The sequence below is a fragment of the Larimichthys crocea genome, chromosome X (genome assembly GCF_000972845.2).
Source record: "Larimichthys crocea isolate SSNF chromosome X, L_crocea_2.0, whole genome shotgun sequence".
Taxonomy (NCBI): Eukaryota; Metazoa; Chordata; class Actinopteri; family Sciaenidae; genus Larimichthys; species Larimichthys crocea.
In genome coordinates this window covers 12675264-12692231 of record NC_040020.1, presented here as the reverse complement: position 1 = coordinate 12692231, position 16968 = coordinate 12675264, and the positions used below count along the sequence as shown (strand labels likewise).

The 16968-nt window shown below is 42.5% G+C and overlaps 2 protein-coding genes across 5 annotated transcripts; one reads left to right on the top strand and one right to left on the bottom strand.

The window, feature by feature from the left end:
- Window positions 1-429: 429 nt before the first annotated feature.
- ogal (O-GlcNAcase like) lies at window positions 430-8237 on the top strand. Its single transcript, XM_010735067.3, has 17 exons — window positions 430-801; window positions 1010-1061; window positions 1932-2029; window positions 2994-3124; window positions 3478-3649; window positions 3755-3853; window positions 3957-4096; window positions 4183-4327; window positions 5141-5239; window positions 5347-5591; window positions 5674-5848; window positions 6126-6211; window positions 6354-6446; window positions 6532-6620; window positions 6693-6813; window positions 6905-7034; window positions 7589-8237. The coding sequence occupies exons 1-17, from the start codon at window positions 735-737 to the stop codon at window positions 7723-7725; spliced, it is 2079 nt and encodes a 692-aa protein (XP_010733369.3). The 5' UTR covers window positions 430-734; the 3' UTR covers window positions 7726-8237.
- A 139-nt stretch (window positions 8238-8376) lies between these two features.
- On the bottom strand, window positions 8377-14991 carry cant1b (calcium activated nucleotidase 1b). 4 transcript variants are annotated; one of them, XM_027282974.1, is made up of 7 exons: window positions 14973-14991; window positions 14688-14855; window positions 13095-13274; window positions 11013-11609; window positions 10767-10907; window positions 10306-10509; window positions 8377-9669 (listed from the first exon to the last, which is right to left on the bottom strand). In XM_027282974.1, exons 3-7 carry the CDS (start codon window positions 13132-13134, stop codon window positions 9299-9301), a joined length of 1353 nt encoding a protein of 450 aa, XP_027138775.1. In that variant the 5' UTR covers window positions 13135-13274; window positions 14688-14855; window positions 14973-14991; the 3' UTR covers window positions 8377-9298. The 4 variants fall into 4 exon arrangements, with proteins under 4 accessions (XP_027138775.1, XP_027138774.1, XP_010733367.2 ...); XM_027282973.1 differs by adding an exon at window positions 14093-14198 and having other exon boundaries at window positions 14688-14979; XM_010735065.3 differs by lacking the exon at window positions 13095-13274 and having other exon boundaries at window positions 14688-14978.
- Between the last annotated feature and the right edge of the window lie 1977 nt (window positions 14992-16968).

The following is a 16968-nucleotide window of genomic DNA, read 5'->3' as shown; positions in this document are numbered from 1 at the left end:
GCGGGTCCATGGAGTCCACCATCCTGAACCACCATTTTTGTACAGTAGCTCAGAATAAACTACAACTCATCTAGATATTCCCTTTATGAATTGGTATGAATTTGTCAGCCAGAGTTTTGACTATATGCTTGGAAGGAGAGGCTGAGATGTAGATGTATTCATTTGGTTGCAATCTGCAACTTCACTGCTAGGTGCCACTAAATCCTACACACTGGACCTTTAAGTTCAGTATTTGAGTAAATGTTAGATACATGCCATCGACAACATTAACTTTACATTAACTTTTAACAATACTACAAATGACCACTGAGTTTAGTCAGAATATCTGTCAGCTAAAAAATACAAAACTACACTTACTGAGAAGCCATGACGTTATGTTTTCGGGTGTACTGTCCCTTTAAGAGACAAAGGGACACTGTCCCTTTAAGACGTTCACCCGGTAGTCAGACGCACGTGCTGAGGTGGACTTCAGTCATCACAAAACAACACACCTTTCCCCCTCTGTCAGTATTTACAACTTCAGACCTGAGACGACCATGTTTGCATCATGTTGCGTAATGCTTAAAACCGACCGTACTGCGCAGGCGTGAGAGGACGGTGCAATAAAAGTCAATCAAATTAAAAGCTGGCATACAGAGATATGACTGACAATAGCGCCGCGTCAGTGCTTCTGTCTGTGTAAGCTGTCAGTGAGACAACAAGAGACGACCCAACAGTCCGCTCAACAGTGAACCATGTCTACACCGGGCAGTGCCAAGGGCCGACCGCAGACGAGGCGCTTCATCAGCGGAGTGGTAGAAGGTGAGCAGACTGGTACCAAACTGGACCACCACAGCTCCGATCCCAGTGTTAATCCGGTTAAAGTAAACCATGCAATCGAAATGTAAACACTCAAGGCGCTGCAAGATTACAGGATTAACTTTAGATACATTTCACTGCAGTCAGCATATCGATCACTTCTGGTAAGGTGACATCTTTGGGTGCATGACTTGACCTTTGCTTGATGCAGGATTTTATGGGCGGCCATGGACTATGGACCAAAGAACTGAGCTGTTTAAAAGGTATGTAAGCTTACATCTCCCACTATGAAGAAGAGCAGGGACATAAATGATAACATAAAGCTGAAAGCTGCATAACAAGATTAACCAGTCTGAGCTGTGTGTTTGACAGCTGGTACTAAGATACCAAGTGGTGACACTTTCAGCTCCTGAGACCAGTCACCAGCTCCTGTTGTTGAGATCACTGGTTAAGTTGCTGTTTCTTGTTTTGTTATTTAAGGCATGGCTGCAAACTGCTTCTGATGCAAATGTACATACACATTATTATATTTAGCCGAATAATCACAAATTGGGACATTGTATATTTGAAGTAAAAAAAATAAAAAATAAAAAAAATAAATATATACAAAGGGAGGGAGAAGATCAAACACACAATTTAAATATTTACAACCTCAAACAGACTATTTACATATTGGCTAAGTGATAGGAACACCCTCATTTAGAGATCCAGAGAGAACAAGTGAGAGAAGGTCAAACACACTCCACTCTGAGCAGCATGCACGAGAATGAATTACAATAAAATACATTTGAATATGTTTCTCAGCTTTTCTCTGATGGTCTGAATAATTTGCTAAATCTATAAATAAAGTCACTAATAATTTCAAGCCTGGGTGCTGGTCTCAACAGTAGGGGCTGGTAATGTCACAAGTAGTCACTGGGGGCTGACCTTCTAGCTGTCAAACACCTAGATTAATATGCTTATGCTGGATTTTACAGAGGATTTGCATTTGATTCATATTTGGTGTTTGTAATACTATCCCTCTGGACAAACAGAGTTTGTCAGAAGTTTCTCAATGCCTAGTTTCATTTAGAAAAAATGTTTGTCATCATCTAACAACATCATCTTATTTGTTTCTTGTTGGTGTTTCACAGAGAACAGAAGTGGGGTTTGAACACATACCTGTACGCCCCCAAAGATGACTACAAGCACAGGATGTACTGGAGGGATCTGTACTCTGCTGAGGAGGCAGGTGAGTTTCACCCCTTTACATGTTCTCCTTGTTGACTGAATGAAATCACATCTGTCTCATCTGAGGATGGCCAGCCAATGACAGAAAATACACAGGGTGGTCAAACATCCTCTAAAAAAGCTCTTTCTCTTTGATCATAACTGTTGAAATAATTGGTTAAGGTGACTGTATTGGCTATCTTCCTGGGTATCAATATGTTCACTCATAGTGTCACCTCAGATTGAAATGGAACATTTCTAAGAGGGTCTGAATAAAGTATAAAGACAGGTGCATTGGAGTGAGATATCAAAACACACTGTGCATGTAGCACATTGTCAACACTTACCCTGGATGTATTACATTTCTGTGTTTTGGGGGCAACAACTGACTGCCTAACAAATGTTACAGTTATTTAATACATTTAGATTACTTTTCATTCAGACCAACATCCTTTATACTTTGTGTCAAAGGGACGCACATGTTAAACATGCTGTGGTCACTAATCTTTCTGAAAGGTCAAAACAATTTAAAACTAAAAATATCTTTAACTGAACCTGTGTTCAAATCATGTAGTGCATATCGACACCAGGGTGTTGAACTGAACCAGAAGATAAAATAAAACACAAAAGTGATGTGGTCATTTATGACCTGTAGTTATCGACTTTTCTCAGTTTGTATCCGTGTCATACCAAAGTCCCTTTATGAGTCATCATTATCTTCTCAGAGACATTGTTTAATTGCTCAGTTTGGAGCATCTTCTGCGCATCTTATCAATAATGTTATATACTGAAGGGCAGTGATGATTTGATGTGTGATATCAAAAGTATCTTGTCTATGGTGACTCCAAGTTCAGGTCAAAACAGTCCACTCCCAGTGGACTTTGGGGCATCACACATCTATTTATCTATCATCATCTATTGAGGGTGTTTCTATAACCGGCAGAGAAGTGTCTGTTTCTTTTCTCACCTTTTTATTCTTTTCCCAGAACAACTCATCGCCCTGATATCAGCAGCTAAACAGCACGATGTCGAGTTCATCTATGCAATCTCTCCTGGCCTGGACATCACCTTTTCCAACCCCAAAGAGGCTGCTGCCCTGAAAAGGAAGCTGGATCAGGTAGGACTTTGTAAGCAGAGATGAAGGGTGGAGTACGAAAGATAAGTAAATCTGCATGTAGCTTTATGGCTCTCTGAGGGTTTGTTTTGACACCATGTTACTCTGCAGCAGTAAAATAGAAGTGGTTAATACGCAGCAAGTAGGTCAACAGGAACCCGATGGCACTGACACTGCTGCAGGCGATGGGTTTAATTCTTGGTGGAAAAACCTTTGTGAGAATGCTCACTGTAAGGCATTATGAAAAAGAAAAGTCCCTAACAAATGAAGCTAACATGTTTACTTTGAGGTTTACTATACAAAAAGGAAGTTCACAAAAGGACCTCTGAACCTCACACCTCCCGCTTGTTCCTCAGGTGAAGGAGTTTGGCTGCAGGTCCTTCTCTTTACTGTTTGACGACATCGAGACTGAGATGTGTCCAGCTGATAAACAGGCCTTCACCTCCTTCGCCCACGCTCAGGTGGCCATCACTAATGCAGTGTACCAGCACCTGGGAGAACCTGAGACCTTCCTCTTCTGTCCTACAGGTCGACCAGCCGTGGCCACCTCAAACTGACTTCAATATTGAAGTCGTTGTACACATTTGTCACCGTTTTCCATCTTTCACGCTTGTTCTGTTCTTACAACTTCAGATTATTGTGCTGTAATGTGCACTCCAACTGTGTCCCAGTCCTATTACCTGCACACTGTGGGAGAGCAGCTGCTGCCTGGGATAGACATACTGTGGACCGGTGAGGCTGCTCTAAAACAGAAGTGAACATGTGTTTAAACTCCACAGAAGTTGTTGAGAAGGTTTCTAACACAAACTCTCTCTCTCTAATATGTGTTATATAGGTCCCAAAGTGGTGTCCAACAAAATCTCTGTGGAGTCTATAGAAGAGGTGTCCTCTGTCCTGAAGAGGCCACCAGTCATCTGGGACAATATCCATGCAAACGACTACGACCCTCAAAGGATTTTTCTTGGACCCTATAAGGTAAGAAGAGAATAATTTTAGACATCTGTGTATGATCCAGTGTGGCCCAAAGATCTGAAATGATTAACATTATCTGTTTGTTTCAGGACCGTCCAACTGAACTGATTCCCAAACTGAGAGGAGTGCTCACCAACCCCAACTGTGAGTTCTACCCAAACTTTGTGGCTATCCACACCTTGGCTACATGGTGCAAATCAACCTCTGATGGAGGACAGAGGGATGTGGAGATGGGTGAGCATATAGTTTTTCTTTAAAAAACAACAACAACAGCTCTCTATGCTGCTTTTTATTGACTCCATTAGCTTTGACCTTTACAATATAGCAATTTAGCTGTTTATAGTGATTGTGGGGAAGGAGCAAAGGTCTGTCCTTCTCTTCCCAGAATCATTTAAATGCACCAATAAAACAGGATTATGTAGCTGTGGATAGAAACAGAAAGTAGTTCATGCAAGTTTAAAGTCTGAAAGCTGTTTAAAATGTAATATTGCAAATTACATTCAAACTTAAGACTTTTCTTGAGAAAACAGTTCAGAAAACAGCCAGCCAATTAGAAGAGAGGCTCATTAATATAAATGAGGTGTGACACAGCACAAAATGCCTTGTTCTTGCTAGAACTCCAGGGAGGAAGCACGAAAGAGGAGCTGTAAAGTTATATTGAGGTGGTTTTTGATACTTAAAACCACAAATGTATCTTACGGATATCAAATGTTCAAATAAAGCACCAGAAAAGTGTAAAATGGGACCTTTAACTGTGTCGACAGATCATTTGAATCATCTTGTTTGGGATGGCAGGTCTTAAATTGAACTGTCAGCTTCAGGATTGTCCGTTCAACACGCAGGACATGAAATGTGATATTTCAAGATCTTGTGTGCTGTTCACTTAGAAAATCAATGACAGTTCCTTCAGAGGTGAGAGTCTGAAATATCTAATATCTTTGGAAATTCCTAATTTTAAAAAAATATGTCTGTGTTCTAAGTGTAGCTGCACCACATTGAATTGTGGAATTGTGAAGTACAATGTCTCATGGTTTCCTCCATCACCAGGCGATGAGAAGCAGGACCCCTGGTACAGCCCAGAGAAAGCCCTGACCCTGGCCCTCACCGACTGGCTGCAGGAGTTTTTAAGCGCTGATCAAAATGGAGGTAGCAACAGTACAATGATATCAAAAGACAGAAATGGGGTGGGTATTGCATTAAGACAAAGTGTGTCATTGCCCTCCTTATCCTTCGTGGGCCTTGTCGTCCTCCAGCTCGTCCCAAGAAGGATTCGTCAGATGAGGAGCCCATGCAGACAGACATAGGAGAGAGCCCGTATGTTCCTGGACCCGGTGAGAACCCGCTGTACACAGCAGAGCCCCTGACCCTGGATGACCTGAAGCTGCTTTCAGACCTCTTCTACCTGCCGTACGAACACGGGCAGATGGCCAAGACCATGCTAAGGGAGCTGGACTGGCTCAAGAACCACAGTCGGGCCGCGGCTGCAGAGACAGACGAGGTGATGTTGGTGTTTTTTCAAAAAGCAGATAATGTTGTGACTGTTCACTAAGTGCATTTACGCTTAAACTTTGTTTTTTCAGACAGCAGAGTGGTGCTCAAGAGCGCAGCAATTTGACGGCATGTGCGAAGCGGTGGTGCAGATGTTCAACCGTCTGTCAAACGCCCCCAACCGCAGCATTCTGTACGACCTCTACAACTACATCTGTGACATCAAGAGCGGGGTCGGCCTGGCTCGAGCCTACGTGAAAACACTGGGTGAGAAAATCTGAATCTTCCAATGATGATCCAACTACACGGGATGGAAGGTACAACATACTGCATCCTGGGTTTACATCAGTAAATCCTCAGTGTAACATCTGTAGAGAAATGGCCACAAAAACCATCACATGTGGATTTATGCTTAATTATAGGCCTTCCGCTGAATCCGGTTTATTTTGTTGCTAAGTCTTTAACCACATTTATAACAATTTTGATTCTATAGAAATCAACCTACTCAAGATTCAAATGTTTTGTTGTGTTTTCCTTCTCATAGGAGGGCAGTGTCCACCCTCAGCCCAGCTAATGAACGATGACCCCGAACCCTGGGGCTTCAGAGGAGGCCTCTCTGGAGAGTTCCAGGTAACTTAAAGGCCTAAATACAGTGATATATGTGAAACATATAACTTCTAAGTGTCATTAATAGTGACTATCTTCTTTTGAGTTTTGCTATCCCATCAATAATTTAGGTTTGCGTGAATACACTGTACATTTCTACTTGCAGAGGATGCTGCCTTGCCACGGAAACAGGGACTTGTTCAGACATCCCCTCATGACAGAGGTTTACTGCATGCGGCCGTACTCCCCTGAGGACAAGGTTAGGATGGCAGATCCTCAGACGCTGTGATACATTGTTGTTCCTATTCAGTAGTGGTCTTATAAAGTATTGTTTTTTGCCTTAGGTGCAGGTGCAAAAGATTTTCATGGAGATGAAGAGTGCAGGTGGGGGTAAAATGCCTCTCATGATGCTGCCTCCACTTCTCTGTGACAGGTAAGAAAGAGTCAGATTTCTCTCTGGAGTATTTATGCTCTCATACTTTAAGGTTAATGTCTCCTACTGCAGCCTGTCCTCAGGTGAACTCGCCCCGTCTCCTCAGTGTGCTCTTATCCTGGAGGATGAGATTGGGGTGTGTGGTTACGCTCTTGCTCTCACAGACGCCCAACCAGCCGCAGCCAAGACTCAGGTGATTAAATGCAACATCTCATCATTATCCAGAATAAGATAGACTTAGTGTGCAATATTACTTAGTGTTTTGTTCTATGTCCTAACTCTAGAGGGCAGTAAGTGCTGAAGTGCTGAAGGACTTCCCATCACTGGTTACCATACAAGTGCTGCCAAGGGTCATCGATTCCACTCCAGCAAAGCGTATGATTGTCCGGCTGTTGTCCTCCATCAAGAACAGCGGTAGGTTGAAACCTTGCACAGTCCCTGGCAACTAATTAACAAACTGAGGTTTAACAGTTTGTGTTTTTGTTTTTTTCCACCAGGCAGCGCTGTTCAGTCACAACAGTTGACAGAAATTCACTGAAGGATCAGTTTATTCCTGCAGGTGTAGATTAATACTGGTGCCATTTGAGAGTTGAAACCCAATTTTTTTTAAACAATTACAAGCAGGAAAGACCCTGTTTACCTCTCCAGAGTAACTAGGACAACAGCACTGGAGGACAAGGACATACGATGGCACGCATTCTTCAGTGTTCAGCAGAAAATATGCTTTAGTTTCCGAAAAACAATAAAAAACTGCAGTTGTAGGGATCATAACTTGCAGATGGCAAAGTTCAAAATCTGCAGGCGATGCAGCTGTGCAATGATGATACTGTCTGCTTTTAGGAGCTGACGCTGCACGGTTTTGCCTCTGTATCGATCATTTCCTTTTTAAAACATAATCCTCATCCTGCTCGTGAACTTTAGAGAATGAAATCTCAAACATCTAAATTTAGTTTTCCATTTCTTTCCAGGATCCAGAGGAGTGTTTTGTGAGTTGAGGCAGAGTGATCGGAGGATGCTCGACTTTTACACCAAACTCGGCTGCTTCAAACCCATAACAATGGCCGGCCTACCTGAAGATGTTGTTGCCATGGGGGCAAGCCTGTGAACAAGATCAATGTTAAGGATTATCCTCAGGTTTGAAACGTGCTGAGATATTCTGATACAGCTGTTGGAAGTAATTCAGAACTTTTTAAATCAGTTAATATCATCTGTGTAATTTAGCAGCCATGCCATTTGTCCGTGTCCTCCTAGTCAAGGAAATGTTCAATAAAATTTGTGTAATAAATGATGAAAGGTGTAATGTAATACTACTGATTTTATAGACACTAAATTGTAAAATGTATAGTGATTATTTTTTAAATGTAATTGTTGTCTTAAAGGTCCAGTGTGTAAGATTTAGGGGGCTCTATTTACAAAATACTTCAGAAATGGAATACAGTATGCATAGCTATGTCCTCCTCCCCTGAGTCTGCTATGTCACACCACGTTTCTACGGTAGCTCACCATGGACAAACCAAACATGAGCCGTAGTTTCTCCTTTCCTTTTGTTCTTTGGACCAGGAGGGCGAGTGGAGGGGGTTGCAATTCCAAGCTACACTGCTAGAGGTCACTAAAAACTACACACACTGACCCTTTAACCCAGCCTTATTACAACTATTGACAGTATGTTCTGTATATAAGTTTCTGATGTGTTGCATATATCAGACACTTCACTGTTGGTGACAGACACATTAAAAAGAAGAAATTCAACAAAACATTCAAACAAGAGTAGGTATTTTAATTGTGTTTTTGAGAGGATACAAAAGGAGAATATGAATTATTAATCTTTAAAACAGCTGGTGTTTCACTTTCTCTGGCTTGAGAAGCTGATGATATGCCGTTTATTGATGTGGACCTGCTCTAAATAACGTAATCACATGTAGGTTATGAAGCAGAAGTTGGTACATATGGAGTAAACGGACCCATTACATCAATATAAATCTAATAATGGACACTTCAGTGTCGAGGTAAGATGAAATACAAAGTGTGTGCGTGAGTACGTTTTAATATTTCAAGTAATTTAAGGACATTCATTTCTATTTCATTTCTTTTTTTAATGTTTTATCCCATTTGCTCCCCTGAGTGTCTGACCAGCAGAGTTTGAGCTCCAGGAGAGGAGATCCACATTACCTGGTGTTTGATAAAAACTTTTGTACCCAGACTCCTCTTGGATATCAGTAGTGTCTAGTCAAACCATGACTTTTACTTTATGGTTTCGATCATATTTAGAAAGTATCAATCTACCAGCACTGATGAGAAGTAGTTAAGCCTATAAAACATTAAAATCATTCAAATGGTGGTGAATAACAATTTGTGTGTGACTGGTGTGGGTGGCTAGTCACAGCCTGAACCAGTCACACACAAAGTGACCTGGTCAATCGTTTGTATCTGTCCTCTCTTGGTGGTGCTGTGGCTTTCTCCTACTCTTTGATCTCCTCTCAATTATCATAGTAAATAATTCTCAAATATATAACTTTGGGTCATTATTGCACAGTAGGATCGAGAGCGGAATGTAATACTTAGGACTCAAAACATCAACAGTGTTGCATGTAAGCTCTCCAGTTCTTAATCTTTTCAAATCTGGAGGACACCTGCAGATTTTACTTTCAGGAATGTGTGCGCCTTCTGCCTCGTCTTTGTCAGATAAACTCCAGCCCTTCATACTTTACATCCCCTATCTTTGTCTCAGGCATCAGCACCCGACCGTCTAGTGTGAATGCAATCATGTAGGTGGCAATCCTGCCTGCGTCCTCCTCGGATTTAAGGGCCAGAATTATTTGATCGTCCGTGTCTGGAACAAATTTAAACGAGGAGAAGCCGTGCGTCGGGTTGAGTGGTCCGACGTGCTGCACTGATATGTAGCTGAAATCTGCGGGGCAGGACAGGAGGAGGTTGGTGGCACGCCGCTCGTCTGCAGTCTCTTCGTAGTGCTCATGACTGGCACGGCGAGGGAGGAAGAACCAGCGCTGGAGACGCTCGCTCCATGCTGCTGATTCATGGATAAGGTAGCCTGTAGAACAAGGAGAGTTAAGAAGATGGTTAGAAAATATGGAGACTGTGTGTAAATGTGAGTGCTAATCATGGGTGTAATTCCACTTTTTACAGTTTAGTTTACAGACTGTCTGAACAATGTCCTAACTGTTCTGTAGCCAAAATCCAGACGAGAGAAACACTTAAGTTTATTTGCTCATCTGGGTCAACAAAATATGCACACAGCAAAAGCTTTACAAGCTGCTGCTTTTTCTGCCCTGGGATTTTGCCTCCCGGGCTATATGCAAGCTGCCCAATCCTCTTATTGGCAGAGCTTGGTGGTGTGGCTGTTGATTGGTGTAGCCTTGGAGGAAGAGCTGTATATAATACTCAGAACTCCTCTTTTGATTTTTAGTTTATTTCCTCCCAAAAAAGATGCCATACTGTAACTGAACTCCAAAGTGCTAAATCACTGCCTTTTCTTTAGTAAAAAGTAAATACAACATGTCTACCAATGAAATATGGTTAGAGCAATTGTAATGCAAAAAAAATAAAAAATGACTTCATTTAATTTACTTTTTAATCAAAGAAGCTCTGATATCAAACAATATCAGATGTGACACCAGTTCAGACACTGTTATAACGTGGACAGGACCATAAAGAAACTGGTCAGAACCTGGTGGTTGGATCCCCGTTGCGCCCCGCAGGGCGTTGTAGTACGGCACCCAGTTCTCGTGGTCCACGTCACCATGATAGCCGACAACTTTCACCCACTCTGGGTTGTTGTTGACGACTTCCCCAGAGGTTGTGGTCCACTCCTTCCCCAGGCCGCCAACATACAGGTGCTCATCCTTCACGGCCAGCCACTCTGCCTTAAATCCTTCAAACAAAACGACGTCTAATATGAGAGACGGCATTTAAACCGCAAACCTTTCCAAAGTTACCTAAATTTAGTCGCTGTTGTTTTTCTTTGCTATACACTGACCAACATAAGATCTAAAAAAAAGGTTTAGGCTACATCTCTTTGTCTTGTAGATCATTCATTTTATTCAATAAAAAAGAACTGCAAGTAATTTTGCCACAGGAGAACCTACGTGAATGCAAAAGACAGATGTAAGACATCTATTGGAGACTGACCTTTGGAGACTGAGCCGTCACCGTCGGGTAATATAACCCAGGGGACAGCCTTGTTGCCCTCGATCCTGTACACCACACCTGTGCGGTCGTCCACACTGTACAGGTGACCGTTGAACACAACCAGCTCGGACAGCTCCATACCTGCAGCACAGTTACTCAATCAGTCATTGAGGTGACCCAGGACGGAAACATAGTGGATATATGGAAAGAATAACAGCAGTGTGTGTGTGTGTCTTATCCCTCTACCTCGTCCTTTCTCAGCCAGATGACTCTCCAGAGTGACCGCCTCAGCGTCCCACTCCACCTCCAGTCTGTCGGCGCTGTCTGAAACAGTCAGGTAACCTCTTTTCATGTAGCTGAACCACGTCTGGTCCTTAGAGCTACGCGACGCTGTGTCCAAGTCTGCGATCACACCGATACGGTAGCGGATGCCATGCTTTGTCTTCTCCGGCGGACTTAGCGGGTATGTGTCATTGTAAGGTTTTTCCCTTTTCTGGAAGCGTGCAGAGTTTGGTGCAGTATGTCTGTTAGTGTCCCTGAAGATATCGTCCTCACCATCACTGTGCATGTGCAAACTGTGAACCTTGTTGCGGTAGTAACCTCTGGTAGCAGTGTCTCTGTCCCCCACTGTCCGGTGCAGGTAAAGCATGAGCACTAAAGCGAGCAGGGTTGCCACAGTGATCGCCCGCCATTTAGGGTGGAAGCGTGAGTCTGAGGCGGTAGCTTGTGTCATGGACGCCAAGGCCAGGGGGAGGCCTCGGACTGCAACACCAAAGGAGGTCATGGGAGTATCGTCTTCATCCTCACTGTCAGGACTGGACTGGGGGTGATCATCACTATAGCCTGTGATTGAACACAGACAGGCACATCAGAAAAGGAAAGAGCGTGACACAAGAAGACTTTTAATTGTTTTCAGCTAACACAAATCAAATCACCACTTTTCCAGTTTCGTATTGTTAATTTCATCATGAATCTTTAGAAAGTTTGAATAAAAAAAAACAAAAAAAAACACTTAACACAAAAGCTGGATCAGAAGAAAGAATGAACACGGGGGAGGAGAGCGACATGTCGGAAAATAAGCTCTTGTTTCTATTGTTCTTTGTTCACAACAGAGCATTGTTGTGCTGATCAGGAAAAAAAACCTAAAATGCATGCTGAGTAGGTTGTGGGCATGTCCCATTTTCTCAGGACGACAAGGCTACAATTAATCTCGCCCTGTTCTGATGTTAACATCAGCTCCAAAGAGTTTGTTTGTGGACTGAAACTGCATGTCACTAAACCAACTAGAGTTTATTGACTTGATTCGGGGTTTACCGCAGTGTTTTATAGCAGAGGTGGGCCGCCTCAGAAAAAGAAAAAAAAAGACCACCTTCGCACAGAGGACCACAGATTGATCTCATGTGGATGTACTAACGTGTCATTCTCTTCAGATCCAGAGAGAGAGAGTTGATTATAAATGGGCTTTTCAGTCATTTAAGGTTTCACCAACCGGTGTGTTGGAGCACTGGTATAACATGCCAACAGACACCCTGCCCGCTGAAATACGAGAGGCGCGTCTGTTTTGTGAAAACAAGTGTGCCAACGGGACCCTCAACCTTTCTGTTGTCAAGGCCAACCAACAGGTATCGTCGATGAGCTTCAGCACAGTCATGGGACACCGACGTTTTAAGTTTGCTACATCTTTTTCATGCAGTACTACAGGCCTGTTAGTCCTTAGCAGCGTAGAGAGCAATTTTCCGAAAACATAAACAACTTCTCTTGTAATTACAAATGATTGCTCGAGATTGAAATTTATGACTGTGGCTTAATATTGCATAAAGTTAGAACAAGAACAATGAAGGCTTGAGCTGTGGACGATAATGCAGCTGTAAATTGTGGCAGAGCTGGAGCAATATCTGTGGGGATTGAGCAGCGGAGGAATTAAGCGGATAAATTATCAACCCCCAGTCTAACATCACAACAACGTTAACAGAATGTTTGTCCCTGTGAAGGAGCCTAAAACAACGCTCAGTCTGATTCAATCAACCATGCGTAAGCAAACAAACCAGAATGTAGAAATATCTGCCAAGAGGTTATTTAGTAATACTAAAGCGGACGCACATAAGCTTTCATCACAAAGCATTACTTTTCACTTCTGCATCTTCAGCTGCCTTCTAAACAAGTTCACACTTCTCGACTAACATGCTCTGTAATACACACACACACACACATTACATTGTTAGGCTGACAAATAATGCCCTTATTGTCACCACTACATGGCTCCTGTTTCCTAGCACAGACCCAAACACAGCCTCGCTGTACGGCTGTATGAAGAATTCAGTTATTCACCCTTCCTTCGCCTCTTCTCCCCTGAACAAGTTGTAACCATGATGTTGTTCCGCTTCGCACGCAGCCCATAATAAACTCGCCGTCCCTTCAGCCCTCTGTCCAACGCAATCAACGGATCTTTATCTCGCCAAGTCTCCTCCTTTTTTTCTCTCCACTACCACTATCTCGAGTTTCCACCTGCTGTCACAGAAACACACACAAACAAGGTTATAGGTTGTTTGAACGCACAGAAGTCGATCAGGAAGAACAGGTTGGGAACTTGTAAAGGTGTAGCGTGTAACATAAGACGGAGGCAGGGAGAACAAAAGCTGCTGAGCAATTACAGATAATTAGTGGTTAGCGCACTGAATAATGAACAAAGAGCTTTGAAATCCATTTTAATAGCTTTGGTTAAACTTACAATGAGGGCTGAGCTGTTTTTTTTTAAGTGTGCTTGGATGTTAACACACAATATATGAGCCCTAATTCACTGGATGGCTTTAATACATCCACATCTCCATAAAGTTTCATGCTCAATGTGTCATTACTTGTCATTCAGGTTCAGAACATTGGCAACTTGATTCTCGTCAATCCTGTTTTTATTATTCATGTATCCGGTAAATGTGAAATGTTGCTTGCAACCTCTTATACTAGATCTTATTTATTTATTCTGAGCAAAAGAAAACCATTGATCAGAGGTAGGATTTTGCTTCTGTTTAACTACTGTCCGAGGTCTAGAATAAACACCCGCTCATCACACTTATTCATTTCCCTGTATCGATCTGTTATTTATCAGATGTATCCAGCTTCCCACAGAGCTGTCAGCGTCTCGGACATGTACATGGATGTCAGTTTGAGTTATGAGCAAACAGGAAAAATAAACATGACTCATATCCGCCATAAGTATGTAAGTAAGCATGTCTCCTGTTGGTTTAGTCTGCCCTATGAAAAATCATAACAAAACCCATCAACACATGACAACTCACACTTGACCTGACAGTGGTTTAGTCTTCACTTACCTCAACAGGGACCAACTTCTTAAAGGGACCCTTTAACCACAATGCTGTAAGCTGACTGAAAATATAATATCTGTAGTCCTCGTCCTCCTTAGGTAACTGGATATGGCTGCGAAAACACTTCTGCTTTGATAGCTGCTGTACTCTCTCACACACACACACACACACACACACACACACACACACACCCCTGTCTGTATCCACGGGTAGCCACGACGGCACAAACAGACATTACGAGTTACTGGGGCAACACTTTGAAAACTTTGACCGGCTCCTTCAAAAAGTGACACAAACTTAAAAACTATTTCAGTCACACGAAATTTCAAATGTTTACCGCCGACGTGCTGAGGAATAACAGCGCTGTCACTGCCTTTTTTTATTTTTATTTTTTTATTTACAGTGATTTAAAACACACCGGGTCCTTTTAAAAACGTTAGCTCTGATGCTAACGTCAGCTAGCAGCCTGAGCTTGCTAGCGTTATAAACCCTTTGCCGGGCTAACGTCGGTGTTATCCACCGGCTCAGCCGCCGGACTTTACGCTGAATTAAAGAGTTTAAACGCGGATCATTTCGTGACTCATGAAGCCGTGAGGCTTACCTGGTACAGATGGTCTTCAGGTCCGCCTGCTCGGACATACCTGACGGACTGTGTGGGACAGAAGTTTCTCGGCGGTTAGCTCCTCCTGCCTGCGGACCGTGAACCAACCGGACTGAAGCCGTTGGTCGTTAACGTTCAACTCCCGACAGACAAAATGTAGAATAATATCTATAGAAATGTAATAAATAACCATAAAAACACATTAAAAATGAGATACATGTTTAGTGATGAGTAGTAATTTGAGAGAGGACACAAAAGCAGCCCTCAGGCCATGGCCGGATTAACCTCTTAGAGGGCTCCAGGGCAACTATCCACTATGGGCCCCTTCACCGCTGCATGCAGCCAGGGCCGCCGCCAGGAATTTTGGGCCCCATCTGTGCAGCTGTTGTCACCACATCTATTTTTAATCTAACTTTTCCCCCCTATACTGGGTGCAGCAAGCCCTGAGCCTGTGAAGTGAAACCTTCGGTGCTGGGAATTAAAGCCAATGCAGAAGTGTGAAGTGTCTGCACATAGATGCATAGTTACATACGAACATTAATACTATTATATACATATGATTTACATTGACTTATCTGTGTAGCTAGCTGGTATTTTAGTCCATCTGGATTTTAAGGTTACAGTGGTCCCTCGTTTATAAACGAAATCCGCGAAGTAAGTTTTACAATTATTATACATGTTTAAAACCACATACTTTTATACACTTTTCTCAGACAGGCATTAACATTTTCTCACATTTCTCTCTAATTTAAACATCTGACGGTGCCTAACACAATGCGCGTTCATACTGTACAGTACGCTGTAAAAAAAGGCATGCAAAATTACACAAAAAAAATCTGCGAAAGGTGAACCGCATTATAGCGAGGGACAACTGTATTTGGATAGGAGTACCGGAGAGCCGCCATCCTGGTATCGCTGTCGGGTGTGTTAATGCATGTAATACAATTTATGTTAAAAAAGTCATATGGACTGCATACTGGGAGTGTGTGCTCATGGCACACTGTCAAGTTTGTTAATATATGTATTACAATTTATGTTAAAAGAAACTATGTTAAAAGATCTGTTGGGGCATCCTGGGAGAGGGGCCTCTCCTTTCCCTCTGTCCCTTTCTTACACAAGAGGAATACTATTGTTCACTTTGACTGCATGTCTTGGAAGCATAACCTCCACTGTATATAAGGGCTTGCCCCGCATAGTTTGAGAGAGTTTTCATTATCTGGCTAGAGGCTCTTCAAGTAACGTTTTACTTGCTTAGGATAATGAACTTATTGTAATAAATTTGTTATACAACTAAGACAGTGTCGGCTGAGTTTTTTGGAGTTGAACATCTTCAACTGCATTGCCACTGAATATACGACAAGTGCTAAAAACTGTAATTCCTCAAGGGACCACCCGAGACAGGCTGCAGAGGTGAGTCAATCTTTATAAGCACCCATATTAAAAATGTCCAACTTTCACAGCAGAAATAAACATGTTTACAGCCTGGTACAAAAAACAGTTTTGGTCTCTATGGTTAATTTCCCTGTTCATGACAACTGTACAGGGGTCTTTTTTTTTTAACTCACCAGTTCAAATTATATTATGTCTTCAGGTTTCACATAATTAACAGTGTTTGGCCACTTTGATCCCGATCTTTGCCAATATTTAACCAGGAGGTGGAAGAAGCAGCTCAGCCAACATGGCAGCAGCCAGCGTCACATATTTTCAGCTTCAAAACAGTGCTTCAGAAACCTACGGGTGACGTCACTCATGTTCTATCCATTCTTTATACGATCATTGAGTAAAACCTAAGAAGTGCCAAAAACTGCAGTGCCAGGAATGGCCACTTGAGGCTAGCTACAGAACAAGTCAATTTCCATAGGCCCCCATATTAAAAAATTCCAACTTCACAGCAATATGACAACTGTACTGTGGCAGATTTTTTATTTTTTTAACTCACCCGTTCAAATTAAATTAAGGCTTAAAGTTACACAGAATTCACAGCGTGGCAGCTTTGACTGACAGGTAGGTGCCGTTACAGATGGCTTGTTTGAGCACCCAGGCGTCATTCAGCCTGCCTCAGGTCTGCGGATGATCCACGTCTTTGCCAATGTTTAGATTAGCCGGGAGGTGGAAGAAGCAAGACTGCCAACATGGCAGCAACCACAGCTACCACACTAGGCTTCAAAACAGCTCTCCAAAAACCTACAGGTTATGTCATGCTTACACTGTCCATTCTTTATACTGTCAGTCGATCATTCCATTTAAATGCCTAATTATGGTCTATATTAAGTATACTCTC

Excerpts from the sequence above, each read along its gene's own strand:
- ogal (XM_010735067.3), top strand. The coding sequence starts at position 735 with ATGTCTACACCGGGCAGTGCCAAGGGCCGACCGCAGACGAGGCGCTTC. Across the intron at positions 6,447-6,531 it reads CGTACTCCCCTGAGGACAAG|GTGCAGGTGCAAAAGATTTT; the intron begins GTTAGGATGGCA and ends TTTTTGCCTTAG. Across the intron at positions 6,814-6,904 it reads CAGCCGCAGCCAAGACTCAG|AGGGCAGTAAGTGCTGAAGT; the intron begins GTGATTAAATGC and ends TCCTAACTCTAG.
- cant1b (XM_027282974.1), bottom strand. The coding sequence starts at position 13,134 with ATGGTTACAACTTGTTCAGGGGAGAAGAGGCGAAGGAAGG. Across the intron at positions 10,908-11,012 it reads TCTGGCTGAGAAAGGACGAG|GTATGGAGCTGTCCGAGCTG; the intron begins GTAGAGGGATAA and ends ACTGTGCTGCAG. Across the intron at positions 9,670-10,305 it reads AACGGGGATCCAACCACCAG|GCTACCTTATCCATGAATCA; the intron begins GTTCTGACCAGT and ends CTTGTTCTACAG.